The 19,823-nt window shown below is 34.0% G+C and overlaps 2 protein-coding genes across 4 annotated transcripts; both read left to right on the plus strand.

Moving 5' to 3' along the window:
- The first annotated feature begins 416 nt into the window (after nt 1–416).
- Nucleotides 417–5,317, plus strand: LOC108903520 (facilitated trehalose transporter Tret1-like). The gene is given in 4 exon segments (XM_023454666.1): nt 417–507; nt 3,705–4,349; nt 4,352–4,375; nt 4,378–5,317. Coding segments are annotated over 4 exon segments (1,443 nt in total). The 3' UTR covers nt 5,061–5,317.
- On the plus strand, nt 5,070–19,710 carry LOC108904018 (facilitated trehalose transporter Tret1-2 homolog). 3 transcript variants are annotated; one of them, XM_018706390.1, is made up of 3 exons: nt 5,070–5,375; nt 12,834–12,952; nt 16,803–19,710. In XM_018706390.1, the coding sequence occupies exons 2-3, from the start codon at nt 12,865–12,867 to the stop codon at nt 18,158–18,160; spliced, it is 1,446 nt and encodes a 481-aa protein (XP_018561906.1). In that variant the 5' UTR covers nt 5,070–5,375; nt 12,834–12,864; the 3' UTR covers nt 18,161–19,710. The 3 variants fall into 3 exon arrangements, with proteins under 3 accessions (XP_018561906.1, XP_018561922.1, XP_018561914.1); XM_018706406.1 differs by lacking the exon at nt 5,070–5,375 and adding an exon at nt 6,615–6,652; XM_018706398.1 differs by lacking the exon at nt 5,070–5,375 and having other exon boundaries at nt 12,795–12,952.
- The last annotated feature ends 113 nt before the right edge of the window (nt 19,711–19,823 follow it).

Genomic DNA, 19,823 nt, shown 5'->3' on the forward strand with positions numbered 1-19,823 from the left:
CGCAAATAACTCATTTTTGGGGATTTAGGAGGAGCTTCTCCACAAAGTAGTGGGTGCCAGCGCGACAATAACAGGGACTAATCAAAAGAATAACCAATTTTTTTGTGTACTTGTGTATGTATTTGAATTATAATTAAAAAAATCCGTCGTCATAAATTTCACGTTCGTAACATTCATTACAGCTAAATACACAACGAATGTTTGTCTGTTAAATAATATTTTTACTTATAGTAGAAAACATGATGAAAGGAAAAGGCTTTTAGTTTATTAGGCATCTAAGTTTAATCGTAAAACAAAGACCACCGTAAAACTTGGTAAACAAACCTAAATAGTATTTTACGTTCCTAGCATGTGCAGGTAAATGTTAAATAAAAAATGCTTGTAGTGGGTACTGTTGCTGCGGTGATATATTCGCGATGAAGACCACGGTTGCAGAAGAGAAAAACGTCGAAGACATAAATAATAATGAGGGACAAATCTGGCCACAAGTGTTGGCGATTGTTATAGGTAATAACTTGTGTTTTTTTTTTCATAGTCTAAATTGTAGGAAATTACAAACATAGATTATGTATGTGTATTACTGCATTCATGTTTTGGTGTATATTAGGGCTTTTCAACCTTCTAATAAATATTTATTGGTACAATTCAATGATATTGATAACTGTGAGTGTATTTATAAAATGATGAAAATCTGATTGAATCGGCGTATCAGTTTTAAATTTTTTAAGATTAGTATTCTTTGAAAAATAAAAAATCCTATACCAACGATTTTTTGGACTTTTCATAATTACAGTTTTTAAAATTGTATTTCCAACAAAATTTTCTTATTTTTATTTGGGACACGAATAATCGAGTTATATTTCAAGAGTATAATTATTCTTTCAAAATTAGAAAACTTCAGCTTAATTTTTTTGGCCTTCACACCTGCGGCTAAGAAGATATATCGACAACGTTAAAAACGGATTGGCTTTTTGTGTTTCTTAACTGATATAGCATACTATTGAGCTATAAAGATAGAATCACTTACTATATTTCTAATCATTTAATTTTAGAGGATCGATGTGATTCATCAACCTCGTTACAAACTTTCGCAATGTAAAGTAGTTTTAATTTCATAAAGAAATAGAGATAAAAAAGTTTTTCTTCTTTTCAGCTCCATCCGTGGACTGTACAATAACATGTGTAATTGGTCACGTGTTGAAATTGTAGTCAGATGTATTCAAATCCGGCAGTGTGGCCGAAATTTTGTGTCGTTAGCACCGTTTCCAAACAATACGACCAGTCATAAAATTGCAATGTGATCAAAATAATAACTATATCGATATGAACGCTTGTGTTTCTGGACGCGCTACAAACATCGAGGATAGCGTGTGACGAACTTGCAGACGCCCAGGTGGTCTACGAACTCTAAACGGAATGTTAATTTGCAATTTGAATTATAATTTACAATATTTATAGGCGTCACTGACATTGTTAGGGCGCCTAATTTTGTGACGACCCTTGACTACTAGAAAATTGTCGGTGGCGGTGTTCGGCATCCACGGTGAGTGCCGTTACAGGATCGTACTCCGGATTATATTATTTTTATTCGGTTAGTCTTGGGCGCCAGCTTCCCTATTTTTTACGTGGAGGAAAATCCACGTGAACCTTACCCTCGGTTTAGAGTAAGTACTTGGGTAGCTACAGTGAAGAAAGTTTAATTTCAGGGGTCTGTTATATTTCCTTTATTGTAACAATACACGAAAGTAGTTTTCTTGGTGTAGTGCAAATGTCTTTCTCAAATGAACTGAATTATCAGTGTATATCGCAGAGATAGCAAGACTTTTTACTGATGGGAATTTTATGATGAGTACATCTGGAAATATATTTACTAGATTTATTTTATATTACTAAGGCCTACAAAAATTGAAACAATCAAAAGTAAAATAACTTCTAATTACAATTGTTATAAACAAATAATCTACGGTTTATAGGCTAAATAAACGAGTTAGAGCAATTATTTATTCCCCTTATTTATAATTTTCAAAAAGAAAATATACCTTATTCGGTTTAGTCGGTAGTGCAAATAAATACAAAATTAGGACATAATCAAATATCGGTAAGCAATACACAAAATCGGTCCTGAAAGTAAACACAGTATTAGAAAATAGGTTTGTTACTAATAAACAATCTATTGATCAAAAATCGGTAAGCAATATACAAAATCGGTTTTAATTTCGGTCGCTGCTAGAAACAAAAATGTTTATAACAATTCGGATCTAACAAAGCAACAGAAATTAAGCGGAGTTAATACTGGCCAAGGAGAAAGCGAAGCAATGCAATACACAAATGGCATAAATAGGCAAACGGTAATCAGGAAAAGGAATAGTTTGGTTGATAGGAGGCAAAATCCATTCGAAGTACACGTTCGGTCGCGCGGTCGGTGACGGATTTCTCCTGGAAGCGATGTTATGCACAGCCAACTTCCTGGATCTGTCCGTCGGCATGGCTAGCACTTAACGTCTTCCACTGTCAATGTTACTCATAGCCAACCAGCAGTTTCAGTCAATGTGCCCAACAACGTTCGTTAAAATGCCGTCGCCCCACCACGTATTGTATACGACAGTTTTCTCCTGAAAGCGGTGTTTTGCACAGCCAACTTCCTGGGTCTATCAGTCACGGTACGGCCAGCACCTAACGTCTTCCACTAGCGGTGTTATTCACAGTCAACCAGCGGTTTCAGTTAATGTGCCCTAACTACATTCGTCGCCGCCTGACAACGCCGTCACCGCACCGTCCAGCACTTAGAGTTCAAACTCGGCAGGACTTACACCAATACAGGATAAGTAGAACTAGGAAAATACAATTTGCTTACTTTTCCGGATCGCTGCTCCGGGCGGCTACCTCCTCGGGTTCGGATGGCGATCTTAGGTCTTCGGAGTGGTTTTGGAGCTCTTCTAGTCCTGGTAGCGAACTGTCGATTTTCGCTCAGAAAACAAATGTCGTGGAACTACTTGATTGGCTACCTGATCGGATGGACTTGCCGCTCCGTCTTCGAGCGATGGCGCATGGGGCTGAGCCGCGGCACACCTCGTGACCCTTTGTGGCACTGGCGGTAAACTTTCAGCTTGTAGCATGTTGTCGGATAGAATGATCTGATCTGGCTCCTCCTTTGCCAACGGCGCTAGGAGGTTAGTCGCCCGCTTACCGATAAGGGGGTTTTCAGTTGGCTCGTACACCTCCTCCTTCACTATACCCAAAAGGGCCGGCAGGAGTTGATGGCTCTGAGAGCGTCGTTCTTCCTCCATTGAAGACGATGTACTGTTAATAATATTTAAGATACAGTCTTTAATTGATGTAACAATTACAACTCGCGTCTGTTACAGCGGTAAATGGAAGAAGTGACCCCCCATATTCACGTTTATATCCAAAATAGTCTATTAGAATCATCTCTTGAACACGACTCGATGAAGGTTTCGGTATGTTAACGCTTTGCATTACATACCGTTAATTTATTACTTTTAAAGAAGTTTTTACACGCTATCAATTATTACTAAATGTCACGTCATTGCAAACTTATCGTAAATAGACTTTAGCACCAGTACTTTTCTATTTTTCAAGCCACATTCCCCATAACTAAAAATTATACTACTATCGGAATTTTAATATCACAACTCACAACTGAGATAAAAATGCCGTTTACTAAATCCGTTTTTGTTTTTCAGTGTCCTTGGTTGCATTTACGGTTGGCTTATTTCTCGGTTGGTCCTCGCCATACATATTAAAAATCGCAAATGACAAAAGTACTTATGACATATCCGAAGAAGAAGCCTCATATTTCGCAGTTATACCGCCCATCTCTATGATGCTGTCAAGCATCTTCTTTTCGAATTTAAATGACAAAATTGGAAGGAAAGCTACAATACTTTTAATTAGCGGACCACAAATCATTGGTTGGATTCTTGCTGCTACAGCAACAAATGTTTGGATGTTCTACGCGTCCAGGTTCTTCGCAGGAATAGGAGACGGACTGATGTTCACATCTGTGCCGATGTACATCGGAGAAATATCCACGCCTAAGGTCAGGGGAATGTGGGGGAACGCCTTCTCATTTGCCATTTACTTCGGAGAATTCATAATTAATATGACAGGCAGTTACTGCGACGTGAAACAGAGTTCTTATATATGCGTCTGTTTCCCGGTGATTCATATCATCCTCTTCTATTTTATGCCCGAATCGCCTTATTTTTACATCATGAAGGGGAGATTTCAAGAAGCCAGAGAATCATTGCGTCAATTGCGAAAGAAAGAAGACGTAGAGGAAGACTTTATTTTATTAAAAGCCGATGTGGAGAGACAAATGTCTGAATCCGCACTTGGAAGGATTTATTTACCATTAAGAGAACAGAAAAGCTTTGCTTGCATGCATTTTTCTAAGAACTTCACAACAACTTGGTGGTATATCTGCATTTATTGTATATGCACAATATATTTTTGATAAATCTGGGGGAAACTTGAGCCCAGAAACCTCATCAATGATATTTATGGGTACGATTTGCATCTTAAACCTTGTATTCGCCTACACTTTGGATATGTATGGGAGGAGGTTGTCATATATAGTCTCTTTGGCATTATGTGGTATAGCGTTACTCATAGAATCCATTTATTTCTATGTAGAAGAATTTGAAACTCAGATAGATATAAAATTCCTGAACTGGATCCCAATAACTGGAATGATGGCGTTTGTACTATTTTATTCTATCGGTTTAGGAATTGTCCCTTCATTAATGCTTGGTGAACTGTTTTCTGCAAGTATTAAAGCTAAGGGCTTAAATTTTATAATTGTAATATTTGCCATTCTTATTTCTACAACTACTAAATTATTTCACGTACTAACCACTAATTTTGGCCTGTTTTCTCCGTTCTTACTATTTTCTGTAAATTGTTTCGTGTCAATAATTTTATCTGTTTATTTGATACCGGAAACTAAAGGAAAAACTCTCGAAGAAATTCAGCAATCTTTAAAAGGTCCCAAGAAAACAAATAAAAAGAAAGATATGGAAACTAATCCAAACCCTTAAAGTTATTCTCAGTATTTACGAGAAAAAAATATTATTTATTTTATACGATTATATAATGTTTGGTACAAGATAAATGTGATCATTGTGCAAAGATGTACAAAGTCTAGAATAAATAGACACTATAATGGTAATGTCGTGAATTAAGTTACAACAAATAATTATAAGTAGGTACAAAAGGATACTGTCTATTTGTAAAGAATGCTGTGTAACTATGGTTATACCAGTCAATTGTTGAAACAAATATATTTTGGGACTCACTAGTTTCTTATTAAATCTTGCACCCGCTAAATCAACCAGCAACGATAAAATACAGGGGTAAGTTACGTTAGATCACTATATTTTATGTTCCCCTGCATGCCGCTGCTTTGTGTTTGTTCTTATGTGAAACACCCTGTATATTTTTAAGGCGAACGAATATAACTACGTACTTTTTAACATAAATATATAGCGTTTCCCTGGATTACTGATTGTTCAGGAGAAAGAAGGGAGCGTTAATATGACTCAAAATACTTAAAATATGAAAATAAATGTCTTAGCAGCCTCATTCTGCATAAAAAGTCTTCAAATCCGCTTTGAAATGCAGTAAAATTATATCAAATTTTATTCAACATACGTATAATATGACATGATAATATAAATACGTCGCAAACTTCAAAATATCTCAAAATGTTTCGTAGTTTTTGAGGTACTTTGAAGGTTTTAGAAGCTTGCGACGTATTTATAATGATATTTTGATATAGGTATTGTATGTTGCTATATTTCACAACTGATCTGAAGAATTTTATATGCAGATTTAGCGTTTGTACCTATTGTTTTCTTCATTTTGATTGATTTTAATGTTTCCTGACGTTGTTTTGATATACTTTGCCATGACTTATAGAAGTTCTGGTATTTTTTAATGACTCTAAGCTGATTCGCGAAATTACGATGAAAAATTTTGAAATTTGAAGATCTAATATACAGGTTGTTACAAATTCGCTTCTCACTACAAGGCTCTCGGAAACGGTAAGAGGTACGAAGTAGCTTAAATGGGGGCAAAGTTGCGTAATCAGAGGACCAACATTATGCCTTTCATAGGAACCTTTTTTAGTATTTTTGGTTCTACTTTCACCTCTTCAAACACACTGTATAAGTGATACGTTTTGAAATTATTGTCACTTTAGAAAGGTGTTTTGATGTATTTTTATTCTGGAATGTATTTTTCCTCATTTTCCTCTAACTTATTTATATTTTTTTTTGCGATTTTGTACCAGCTACTGTCAAAAAAAAGAAAAATTGATGATAGTAGTTGCCTGGTATTTGTAATTTGTTTTGTTTAGAGGTGTGTTTATAATTTCATATAAACATCTTACGCTAAAACGATTAGCTTTTACTTAATTGTTTAATTTATAAATTAAGAGTGACTCGTCAAGAATTATTGATAAAATTTTCGTAAAACTGACCTTTAACTTGACGGGAGATACCAATCTGACGAAATGGCAGACCTAGTGACTCTAAAGCTTACGCCATTATTAATGTCACTCGATTATTTCGCGTATTTGCTAATTTCAGCTCAGTCAACGCAGAAAGTACCGTGCGTCTGCTTCCCTTATGTGAGTAAATGTTTTTGCAGTGAGTACTACTAACTACAAATTGTCACTGAGTAGCGATTGTTTTTAAACCATTTTAATATTTGCTTGTTAATTTAAATAGACAATATTTGACTTTCCACTTTACAATTGATATACTAGTAATATCTATCGTAATTAATAGATTACTTCTTATTTTTAATTAACGTTCCAATGTCAGTCAAATGTATATAATGACGAAATTTCTAATAACTCTTAAAATAATCTGCATAAACTTATTTCCATCATTAACAATAATTAATGTCAATAATGAATAATAGGTATAGTATTTAAGTTTTTGTTCCCCATTTGTCAATTTTTCTATCCTTCTGTTAAATCAAAAAGTGTTAAGTTTGACAAAAAAATATATGCTAGTACTTCTGCACAGATGTCACTTTATGATAACAAAAATAATCGCATATAGTCTGTTTAGAAATGAAAGAGAGTAATAAAAGCTTATTATGTTTGCAAATCGTAAATAAATGTAGTACTGGTGCTTATATTCAATATTTTTATATTATGTATTATCGGTATAGGATGAGGTGTACTTTTAAAAAAACTTTGTGCTATCGGACTGTACTAAATTGTAGCAGGTAGCTAAAATTTAATCCCCGACAATCCGTCTTTGTCTATGCCGCTTCAATTTCTCGGTCCATTTCTCTTATAAGTAAACAATATAAAAACAGCATTTCAAAACATGAGGCTACTTTAAGCATCATAACCGGGTTAAGAGGGTTTTTAGTAATTCAAATAAAATTATTCAATATTATTATCAAAATATTTATTTAAATTTAATGAATAGACTTTTATTCCACACAAAAATATATGTATTTTGAAAATTCAAATTATGGTGAGTAAATGTAGTGTTGTATAAATGTACAATAAAGAAAATAAAAAAGTAGGTATATTAAAATTCATCCTCTGAATATTCTGATGAATTATCTTCGTCTCCTAGATTGATAACGATAGGTTCCACAGTAACGTCAATTAAATTATCGAGTTCCCACATTTTCTCCTCTTCTTTTTGTACATGATGTATACATCTTTGCCAGTTATCTGCAGTTACTCGTTCCAAGGAATTTTTTAACAAAATTTTCACGTCACTTAATTTAAACGTCGTATTATTTCGCGCTACATCTCCTTTTACCTGCGCCCAGACTAATTCGATTGGGTTAAGTTCACAGTGATAAGGTGGTAACCGTAGTACCGTTATTTGGCGATTTGTTGCCATTTCATCGATAACATATTTTTTCTGATCTTTATTAAGATTGACAAGTGTCAAAAGTTCCTTTTTCACCATATTTGTTTCAAAAGAAATGTTTTTTCCGGATAACCATTGAATTATATCGGCTTTCCTCCAAGCAGTCGTAGGCGTCCGCTCGGTCTGCCGTGAATGGTAACTGGCATTATCCATGACAATTACAGACCCCGGAGGAATAAGATCCAACATCTGTGTAAAATACTCTTCGAAAACATCTGCGTTCATGTCTTCGTGATAGTCACCTGTATTTTTAGATTCAAATAAAAGTAAACCGCCATCTACAAAACCACTGGCACTACCTATATGTGTCACTATTAATCTTCGCCCTTTACCTGAAGGTGCCTTGAACCCTGTTGAAAGTCCATCCAAAAATGCTTGTCGAAAACTTTTTACATTTTTATCTTGCCATACTTTTGTTACAGTATATCCCTCGTTGACCCAAGTTTCGTCTAGATAATAAATATTCCTCCCTTCGTCACGGAATTTTCTAATTGATCTTAAGTAGGATCTTCGCCAACAAATAATTTCATCTTTATCGATAAGAACTGACTTCCTGTTCTGCTTTTCCCAGCAAAAATTCAACTCTCGTAAGACGGCCCATAATTTGCTTCTACTGATTTTTGGCAAATCGTTGTCCTCTGAAAGTTCACTTAAAATTTTGTTTAGCGTTGGTATTTCTTTTTTAAAATAAAATGAGTGTACTTTTCTGCGAATGACATTTTTGAAGAAATCATCTATAACGACTTTTGATCTCCCTGTAGATGATTTTGGGGGATTTACAGTATCTTGTTCGTTTTTTGTTTCCTTTAAAAGTCTGTAGATAGTCGATTTTCCAATCCCTGTCACTTTTGTCAGCATTAGTGTTACCCGATAATTACCTGAAACGTAATATTACCACGCCCATGGCCGGTTCTTACCTGCGGGTTTTATTACTCTCTTTCATTTCCAAACAGACTATAATGAAAAAATATACCCACACCCTTACGCAAATTTTTACATTTTATTCTCTTACCCAGGGTGTCCCAGAATAACGTGTGTTTTTTTTTTTTTTTTAAACCTGCAACTCCTACAAAATTGATGTAAGGTAATAATATTCGTCCATAGCTTTTTCCTCTTTTGAGCAATAATGACAAATATTTTTCGTTTGATAGGTGATATCATTTGCAAGTTTTTGGGCCTCTTGTAGAATTTTGATTAAATGAGCGGTTTGGGTACAAAAAAATATTTTTTAAATGTATATATTATCTTGCCACCCATATTTCAATAATTAACAAAGTGCTAGTAGGCTCTGATTTTGTAGGTTGACTATAATTGCTGTTTAATCTTATTTGGGATAGCATTATTATTGGCTCTGTTATTCTACCCAACAGACTGAAGAGGGAATTTTATTTAGAATTTTTGCAAAACCCGAGTAATGTGCCCTTATTAATCACAACCCTTATTACTCACAGCTATGTGGTTTATATATGATAGCGCTCCACCATTTTTCACTACAACTGTGCAGCAGTATATGAATCAAAGATTCCCTCGTCGATGGATCGGTAGAGGGGATAATGCTCCTGTTAACTCGTCTGTACGTTTACCAGACTTAACACCTTGCGACGGCGTGGCGGTAGCCGAAGCGGCCAAGGCTTGCCTACTGAGGCGAACCAGGGCTGTGCGGCAAAACCGTAGTGGGTTCGAATCCCGCACGCGGCAGGAAAATTCGAAGGAATTTTTCTGTCGTACCCATGGATGTTTGTGATTGTTAAGGTGGAGGGTAGTATGTAAGTTAGCAGGCAAAATGGGCCAAGCATGGCCTAATTGCTAGTAAGCTTCATAACCTTTACCTTTAACACCTTGCGACTATTATCTTTGGGACACTCTGAAACACTATGAACTGAGTTGTGGAGGCATATCCAAAATGCCATAAATGTTTTAAGAAATAGCCCTTAAGAACTGCAAAGGGTGTCCTTTAACTTTCTTCGCCGAATTAACCTTTGTTGTAGAAACAACGGTTAACATTTTTATAACCAAGTTGTACTAAATTTAATAACCTAAACTTTGTTACTTTTATCTCCAGCATTTTTTATTGTATTTGATTGTTTTTACGAATTATTTCAATAAAATTAGGCACGTTGTAAATAACTAATTCGTCGTATGTGTGTATCCATTTCGAAAAATGAACATGTGGTATATCTCATCGTAGTAAACACTCATTAAGAATTGGCAAATCAAACTGTGAAATTACATACAGTCAACCTACAAAATCAGCGACTACTAGCACTTTGTTAAGTATTGTATATGGGTGGCGAGATAATGTAGACATTTAACAAATATTTTTTTTTACCCAAACCGCTCATTTAATCAAAATTCTGTAAGAGACCCAAAAAGATCCAAATGGTATCTCCTATCATATAAAAAATAATTGTCATTATTGTTCGAAAGAGGAAAAAATTATGAACGGATATTATCACCACACGTCAATTTTGTAGTGAGTTTTAAAAAACACTGTGTATAACACTAAAATGTGTAGATTGAAAGCAAAAGTCCACACAAAATAATCAAAATCGATTAATACGTATTCGAGTTATTTATTAGTTATTAGGATATAGGTGAATTAGCCTAAATCTGTCCATTTTGAGTCCACGAATCTGTGGTCTTCCATTGTGCAAGTTATTCTGGGACACCCTGTATTTTCCCTTAGTATTTGTAATATTTTTTGTGTGGATAATAATTAATTATTTGATTAATCATGACATTCAACAATCATCAACGCATTTTCCATTTAAATCTAATTTAACTGTCATCAAAAATTGTACTTATTTTATAAGAAAAATGAATACAATACGTTGTAGTATTCAGAGGTTTGTAATTGAATGTTGTCAATAGAAAAATTTAAATTGTGACGTAAATGGCACGATAAATAACTATTTAATTGCTTTAATTGTTGTCGCTGGCTAAAGTTTAAGCAATGATTCTGCTGTACCTAATTCCTCTTAATTCATATCACAGGCACACAAAAACAAAGAACTCTGCTCTTTACATCGCACCCTGTTATTGTGTTCATGTATGTTATTGTTGCCATATTTTTGGACACGCTGAACACGAATTTGAGGTTAATTTGGTGTGGAACGTTTTCGAAAAAAGTGTCTCAATTCCTCAAAAACTGTTATATACCGGGTGTTTCAGAGTTGAAGTGACAAAAGCCTAGGGGAGGGGCCCGCAAGTGCTAGTTTCTGATCTGTAGGGTGTTAATTTAAAAAAAATGAGTTAAAAAGACGCTTTAGCCGATTTGAATGAAAAAAAAAAGAGTTTAAAAAAGCCCTTTGTTTTATCTTTTTCCACCCTTGGCCGGGGGTTGAACAAAAAATTACTCTCACTTATTGTTATAATATACCTTAAACTAACTCATATCAAAAATTCAGCCAAGTTGACACAATTTCGATTTAAAGGCTTAGTTAATTGGACTATAGATCCAGATTTTCAGGGGCGTATCCAGCGAGCAAATCGTTTTTTTTTTTGTAGAAACCCTGTAGTTTTTTGTGGTTTTTATGTAATATTCACTAAATTTTTAGTGTAAGTTTTATCTGAATGGGGATTATTTCCTCAATCAGGTATGTTCTGGTGCTAGTATCAAATGAGATTCGTATCCAGATAGGGTTATCAAATCTAGTATACGGATCAGCTTCTTCCACGTTGCATCGTTAGAATCGTTAAGCGTATTTGCGGATAATAAAGTCTGATCAAAAGAACAGACCAATGTGCCTGCATATTTATTTATACAGTGCAATAGTGCCTCATATCATTGTGACAGTTACAAATACCATAACTTTACATTACCATGATGTTGTGTTTAAATGAGAAACAAAAAACTGAAATCCTAATTATGGTTGGATACGGAGATAGGGTACGTAGGTATGATGAAGTATGTCAATTATTCAATGCCAAGTATCCAGAACAACCAATACCTGCGTCTACAGTATGCAGATTAGTACGCAAATTTGAAGACGCTGGCCATGTTAGAGATATGTCTAGATCTGGAAGGACAACGACAGTGATAGAAAATGATAGGCAAAATGTTATGTTTAGCTGTCACTGAAAATCCACACATTGCCATTCGTCGTATCGCCGAAAACGCCAACATATCAATACATAAAAACGTACCTACAATCAACCAAAACACAAAACATCCCCAATTTCCATTTTTTTACTGTGGCACTGTTCTCGCATCAGTTTGTGATACCTACTTTTGTTGTTATTTTAAACCATGTCCATTCCAGTCATTGGCTTTTTTTTCGCTCCTGTCAAAGTAAAGTAGGACAAACCCTATATCGACGTATTTCCCTTCAAAAGGGTTATCCATTTATGCTTAAAAAATTTGGTAGTGCTATTTAAAAAAAAATGTCGATGACGTCATAGGTTTATGAAACAAAGCGCAAAAAAGGATTAAGCAACGTGACAAAATGACAGTTCCTATTTACTAATTGACGTGTTTTAGCGTTTTTGTGAAAACGGAACACAAAATAAAATACGAATTTTTTGCGTTACTTCTGGGACACACTGTATAAAATTAAAAACTTATTTATCTGTTTTCACAAATATTAACACATTATTGAAAGTTGCATCATGTCACAATTTATCTACGAGTATATTATTCCAAAATCTCTATATCACAAATGCGAACTATTTAAAGACCCCAATTAAATACCTTTACGATGTTCATTACACTTTAAATACACAATGAATGTTTGTCTTTCAAATAATATTATTTTTAATGTACAGTCGAAAACACAGTCAAAGCAAGGAAGCCTATCTAATCGTAGTCGTGAAACAAAGACCCCCATAAGACTTGGTAAACATACGCTGATAATATTTTAGGTTCCCTATAGGTACAAGTAAATGTTAAATAAAAAATGTTTGTAGTGGATGCTTTTGCTGAGATGATATATACATAATGAAGACCACGGTTGTAGACAAGAAAAACGTCGAAGACTTACAGAATGATGGACAAATCTGGCCACAAGTGTTAGCGATCGTAGTAGGTAAGGAACTGCAATGTTTTTCTTTATCTAAATTGTAGGAAATATGTAAAACCTAGGTTATGTTCATGTTTTTACACTTGTTATTTGTGGAAAATGTGACAAAGTAATTTCAAGAACATGATAGAGAATCTGCTGCTTTTTTCCATAAATAACAAACAAATTAAAATAATTCTCATAAGTATAATTTAAACGATCCCCAGGCATTTTTATTTAAATTTTCAGCAAAAACTGTTACAGACACAACAATAATGACAACTAACTTGACAAATGTCAATTTATTTATCCATGGCCAATTTGATAACAGGTCTGATAGGAGAAAAACTGTCCAAAAAATAGAAAATTGCAAATATCTCTAAAAGTAGTAGAGGCAACCCTAACAATGCTTATATGGCTTGAAAGGAAACTTCAATCTGAATACGACAGAGTAAAATAATATAGGGTGTTCCATTTAAGTTAACAAAGTAATAGCTGTTTGAAGTTATCAAAATGTAACAGCAACAATAAAACACCTAGTATTAAATGTTTTAATTTGTTAGTATACCAAAATGTAGTGTTACCTATGCCCTTTACAGGTTCCAAAAATCCACTTGATATCACGCTCCTGAAAAGAGTTACTAGCATCTCCGCGAACCCTTGCATCTGTTTTTTTCTTTAAAAATTAATATTTCAATATCTATAACTCCTAAGTATAGGGAATATTTAATTCCTCAAATTTCACGTAGAATACAAAAATGTAATAATATATAGGGTGTCCCATTTAAAAGCGCTGGAGAGTTCTAGAAATTTTAGTTGTGTTCACCCCACTATATTGCCAAATTCTTAAATTTTAAATTTTTCGGAGCAGTACTTTCCTAGATTTCCGGCAATTAAATTTGATTAAATAGAACTATAATTACAACTTCTTCATCTTAATTTGATCCAAGGAGTGGGTGGTGAGCCGATATCCCAACCTTTCTACAACACCCTGTAGTTTTTCATTCCCCGCCCTTTAATTTTAAAAAAGTGGTACGTACTTTAGTGGCATTTAAAAAAAAAACGAGTTCCACTTCTACATGATAAATTTTGACAACTCGATCGAAGACCTACAATCGACTAATAACCCTGAGTCGCACAGAGAATAATAGAAGTATAAAATTCAGTACCAAAAACGGGACTGTAGAGTATAAGCTCAATAATCTTTTAGTATTGTGTACAAGTGGATTAGGTAGAATAAACAGATTCTGATAACTAAACCATAAAGTCAGTATCTCGGTAAATCAAAGCATAATATTTAATTACACAGTCACACAAAAAAAGAAAATTTGTCTGTACTTTTCAAGCGACATATGTTATCTGTGGTATTTTTCCCTCCTGATCACGAATCCGGTGTCAGAATTGAGCTATCACATCACAGGAATTTCCTAACCTCAAAAAACAGGTAAAAAATAGCAAAAATTCATGAAAGTGATAGGAAAAATACAATTTTTTTTTTCTATATTCAAATGTTTACTTATATAGTTAAGACCCCGCCAAACGTGAATTAGCGGTCAGAATCGATGGTTCTTTTTCTAATCTCAAAAAAACCCCCGGATACTAAATTTGGCGCGAATTTGTTATTTTTTTAAAATTCGTGATATCTGACCTTAATTGACCCGTTTTTTTGAGGTTAGAAAAAGAACCATTAATTCTGACCACGGATTCACGTTGGGCGGGGACTTAACTATATAAATGAACATTTGAATATAGAAAAAAAAAATTGTATTTTTCGTAGCACTTTTTCATGAATTTTTCTATTTTTACCAGTTTTTTGAGGTTAGGAAATTCCTGTGATGTGATGGCTCAATTCTGACATCGGATTCGTGATCAGGAGGCAAAAATACTACAGATAACATATGTCGCATGAAAAGTACAGACAACTTTTCTTTTTTTTATGTGGCTGTGTTATTTCTATACACATTCCGATAATCAGAGGATTCCAGAACTATTTAAATTTAGCAGGTTAATATTCGTAGTTACAACTATCTGCTATATCTGCTTCTAAGAGAAATATTTAAATGTACCAATATATTTATAATTAAAAGATTTTTTACTTGAAAATGTAGAATATAACAGGGATATTATGGTACTTAAACTATACAAAACGATTTCTTTCTTCAAAATTAACACAAGATAAACAAGGAAAAAAACTAGACAAATGCCTGTTGAAGCCAAACAATAATGGTAATTCTACGTCATAAATCATTAAAAATAGTTCATATACACGTGTACACAAAGTTGAAATTTAAATAAATATATCACATTTATTTAAATATCCCTTAAGTTCCTTTACGAAACTTGGGATAGTGATTTAAGTAATTATGTGCAAAAATTTGTTAAGTTGCTTTACAAATCGGCCAACCAGTGGCGGAGATACTGGAAAATACCGTCACTAAAAACCTAGACTTTCAGTGCCACTGAATCTGAATATATTCCCATCTTTTTTATCTGAAAAACGAGCTAATTTTTAAACTTCAAAATAATGCTATTAAAAAGTTGGATAAATAAAAAATAACTGAAAAACTATTCGTCACTAAAAATATATAATTTTTTTTATTAGAAATGCAATACAGGATGTCCCACGGTGACGAGACATTAGGTATATTTCAGAGACTACTTCGATTTTAATTTTGAAAATTTGGGCAATAGTGTTTTCGGGCCTGCCTTTCTCAACTAAAATAATGACGTCCAGCTAACGCTTCCGGTTATACAGAAAGTTGACGTCATCTTCGTTATTTTATATTAAACACACTGTATATTATTGCAATTTTGGATTCTATGTCAATTTTTAAGTGAACTTTCATAAAGGTTTCCTATTCTTAAAGTTAACCATTTTTGATATATTTAATTTTTTTCAAAAAAAAAGCACTGTCTAATTAAAAAAAAATTTGTATTTTACAATAATAAAGTTTGAGCGATAAAATTTATAGGGGACATAACTAAAACTCTAAGCTTCGCTACCATAATCTCAAAATGACTTAATTTCATACAGGGTGGTATAAATTTAATGCCGAATTTAGTCAACTTTAAACCATCTTAACTTATTCTTTTTAAATGGAACACCATGTATATTTTTACGCAAGCTGATAAACAATTTTTTTCTCTTTGGACCTATCTATACTATACCTATCTCTTCTGGTTTTTAAAATATTTACTGTTTTTCGTATAGTCAACGGACATCGCATAATTTCTTGTGAGGATGTCTGTGATTTTTTTAGTGAAACGTCAAAACAAGAACCTAATCTGTCACCAGTTTATTGTTGTCAATTTAACACATACAGTGAATGTTTATTTGAGTATTATTTACTGTTAAAGAATGGAAAACATTTATTCAAATGCTGACATCCTAAATTTATTATTTATACATAGATAGTGTCACAAGATAATAAATACAACTTGCAGAGTATCTAATGAGAGATACATTAATTTACCACATCTTTCGAAGAATTTTAAGAAATGGTCGAATTTCTGCACATAGAATTTTGTCAAAGCCAACACCATTCGAAAGAGAACAAAATTGTTTAACAGGTTGCACAAAAATATACAGGGAGTTCCATTTAAGAAAATAATTTAAGATGGTTTAAAGTTGACTAAATTTGGCATTAATTTCTACCCTGTATGAAATTAAGTCATTTTGAAATTATGGCAGGGAAGCTTAAAGTTTTAGTTATGTCGAAATCGAAGTAGTATCTGAAATATGTCTAATGTCTCGTCACCGTGGGACAGCCTGTATAATATCTGAAGTCAAAATCATTAGCAATTAATTATTCATAATTATTATACTATTATCTAAATTTTAATGTTGTCATTTACAAATTCTGTTTTTGTTTTTCAGTATGTTTCGTTCCATTTACGTGTGGCTTATTATTCAGTTGGTCCTCGCCATTCCTATTAAAAATCACAAATGACAAAAACACTTACGACATATCCGAAGAAGAAGGCTCATATTTCACAGTTATACCGCCCATTTCGATGATCCTGGCAAGCATCTTTTGTTCAAATTTAAATGACAAAATTGGAAGGAAACCCACAATACTCTTAATTAGTGTACCACACGTTATTGCCTGGATTCTCACCGCTACAGCAACAAATGTTTGGATGTTCTACGCGTCCAGATTCTTCGCGGGAATAGCAGACGGACTGATGTTCGCTTCTGTGCCGATGTACATCGGAGAAATATCCACGCCTAAGGTCAGGGGAGTGTGGGGGAACGCCTTAACCTTTGCCATTTACCTGGGCCAGTTCATAATCACCGTGACTGGTAGTTACTGCGACGTGAAACGGACATCTTATATATGCATCTGCTTTCCATTGATTCATTTCATCCTCTTCTATTTTATGCCGGAATCGCCTTATTTTTACATCATGAAGGGGAGATTTCAAGAAGCCAGGGAAACATTGACACGATTGAGAAAGAAACATGACGTCGAGGAAGACTTTCTTTTATTGAAAGCCGACGTGCAGAGGCAAATGTCGGAATCTGGTACTTGGAAGGATTTATTTACCATCGATAGCAACAGGAAAGCTTTGTTTGCTGGAATTTTTCTAAGAGCATCACAACAGCTCGGTGGTATATCCACATTTGCTGTGTATACACAATACATTTTTGAAAAATCTGGAGGAAACTTAGATCCACAAGTCTCATCTATGATATTTGTTGGTGCGACTTGTCTCTTGAACCTTGTAGGTGCCTACACTTTGGACTTGTTTGGCAGAAGACTGTCGTATATAGTTTCTTTGGTATCTTGTGGTGTAGTATTACTTATTGAATCTATTTATTTCTATATAGATCAATTTGAAACTCAGATAGATATAAAGTTCCTGAACTGGATCCCAATAACTGGAATGATGGCTTTTGTACTATTTTTTTCTATCGGTTTAGGAATTGTTCCCACATTGATGCTTGGTGAATTGTTTTCTGCAAGTATTAAAGCCAAAGGCTTAAGTGTTTTGATTGTGGTATTTGGGATTTTTGTTTCCACAATTACCAAACTATTTCACTTACTCACTACCAATTTTGGTCTGTTTTCGCCGTTCCTACTATTTTCTATAAATTGTTTTCTGTCAACAATTTTAGCAATATATTTGATACCGGAAACTAAAGGAAAAACTCTCGAACAAATTCAACAATCTCTAAAAGGTTCCAAGAAAACAAATGAAAAGATTAGAGTGGAAACTAATCCAAACCCTTAAAGTTAATACCAATTTATAGTTTCTTGAAATCAAACATTAAATGCAAACTATACAGGTTCCATCTGCCGTTACGTGAGAGCGATAAAGTAAGACATAGAAATCCATGCGATAGAGAAGGATGGCTATAATGAAGGCGTCTCATAGTCACCGCCCGTTTCGCCCTTCCACAAATAAGATCCACTCCTTATTTCTTAAGGGCGAAATGGACGGTGACTATTAGACGCCTTCATTATAGCCATCTTTCTCTATCGCACGGATTTCTATGACTTACTTTATCGCTCTCACATAACGGCAGATGAACCATCGGTACTTCCGACCCTGTATACTTAAGGTTTACAAGAAAAAAAATACTGCTTATTTTGAATGACTATTACAAGATAAAAGTGATCTTTTTACAAGCTTTTATTTAACTTGCCTTACTAGTATGGGTCAGATCTTGGAACTGAATTTTAAAACAGTTATCCCCAACACGTTTAGTTTGGATGACAATGCATGGTTAGCTAAGTGACGTCATTCTAAATCCAATATGACGAACTCCCAAAGATGTCGGGTCAGTTATTTTTTATGGACTCCCATGATATCAAGTGAAAGCGCTTGCTGAAAAGAATACGAAAATAAAATGACGTCACTAAAAGCTTGTTTTTTTAATTTTTTTTTGTACATGAACTTATTTTAGTATACTAGACGTACTTAGGTTTTTATAACGACTATAAGACTGATTGCTTATAACAATAAAGTTGTTGGCATTCAGAATTGTGTACCGTAAAAATATACAGAGAGAACCAGAATGATTGATGGTGCTGCTATTTACAAATAGTTTGTGTGCCGCTTTCCTATTATTTTCACTCTTCATAGTTGCCAACACAGTGATTTACTTCGTTCAGTGGTGGGTTAAGTATGCTGAGCAAAAATGTTATAATCTGCGGCTTCATGATTTAGAAACTCTTCCTGGAATTAGAAAAAACGTTAATGGATTGAATAATTCCATACATTTTCATTTCGTTGACCACTCCAAAAGTAGGCCTCTGCAATAAATTTATCGTCGTCTAACGAACAGACGATTTTTTAACCTAAAACAGTTGGAGTACTTTATATCGAAGAAACTGTCAATATTTGCTTCCTAACCACAAAACTAACAGTGGACATATGATTAGCGTTGAAAAACGCTGATTATTTAGAATATTAACGGTAACTTCGAATAAAAACACAATCTGCGAACAAAAATAAATACAACAGCAAGTACACACGGGAGGCACGAGGATCTCTGAATTGACAGACTTGTCGGTCGGAAATTTAAAGAACACGGAACGTAATTTTGTTGAAATGGAAGTAAATTTTAATATCTTTGGTAATATTTCCATGTGACGTCAGCTTCAATCATTCTGGATCGCTCGGTATAAAGTCTGAAGAAAGTAGACACTATAATAGTAACGACGTTTAAGTTACAACAAATAATTATAACTATAAACGTAAACTGTCTATTTGTAAAGAATGCTGCGATATTGTGATTATTCCATCAATTATAGAAGCAAATATATTTTTGAAGTCGATGGTTTCTTAATAATTCCTCTCCCGCTAAATAAGTTTGTAATAATATTATGTCGTGATAAAATATATTTTTAGGGCAAACGAATATAATTAGCTACACATCTTTTCGATCAAA

Source organism: Anoplophora glabripennis, unplaced genomic scaffold, assembly GCF_000390285.2.
Source record: "Anoplophora glabripennis isolate ALB-LARVAE unplaced genomic scaffold, Agla_2.0 scaffold10, whole genome shotgun sequence".
In the NCBI taxonomy this organism is placed as follows: Eukaryota; Metazoa; Arthropoda; class Insecta; order Coleoptera; family Cerambycidae; genus Anoplophora; species Anoplophora glabripennis.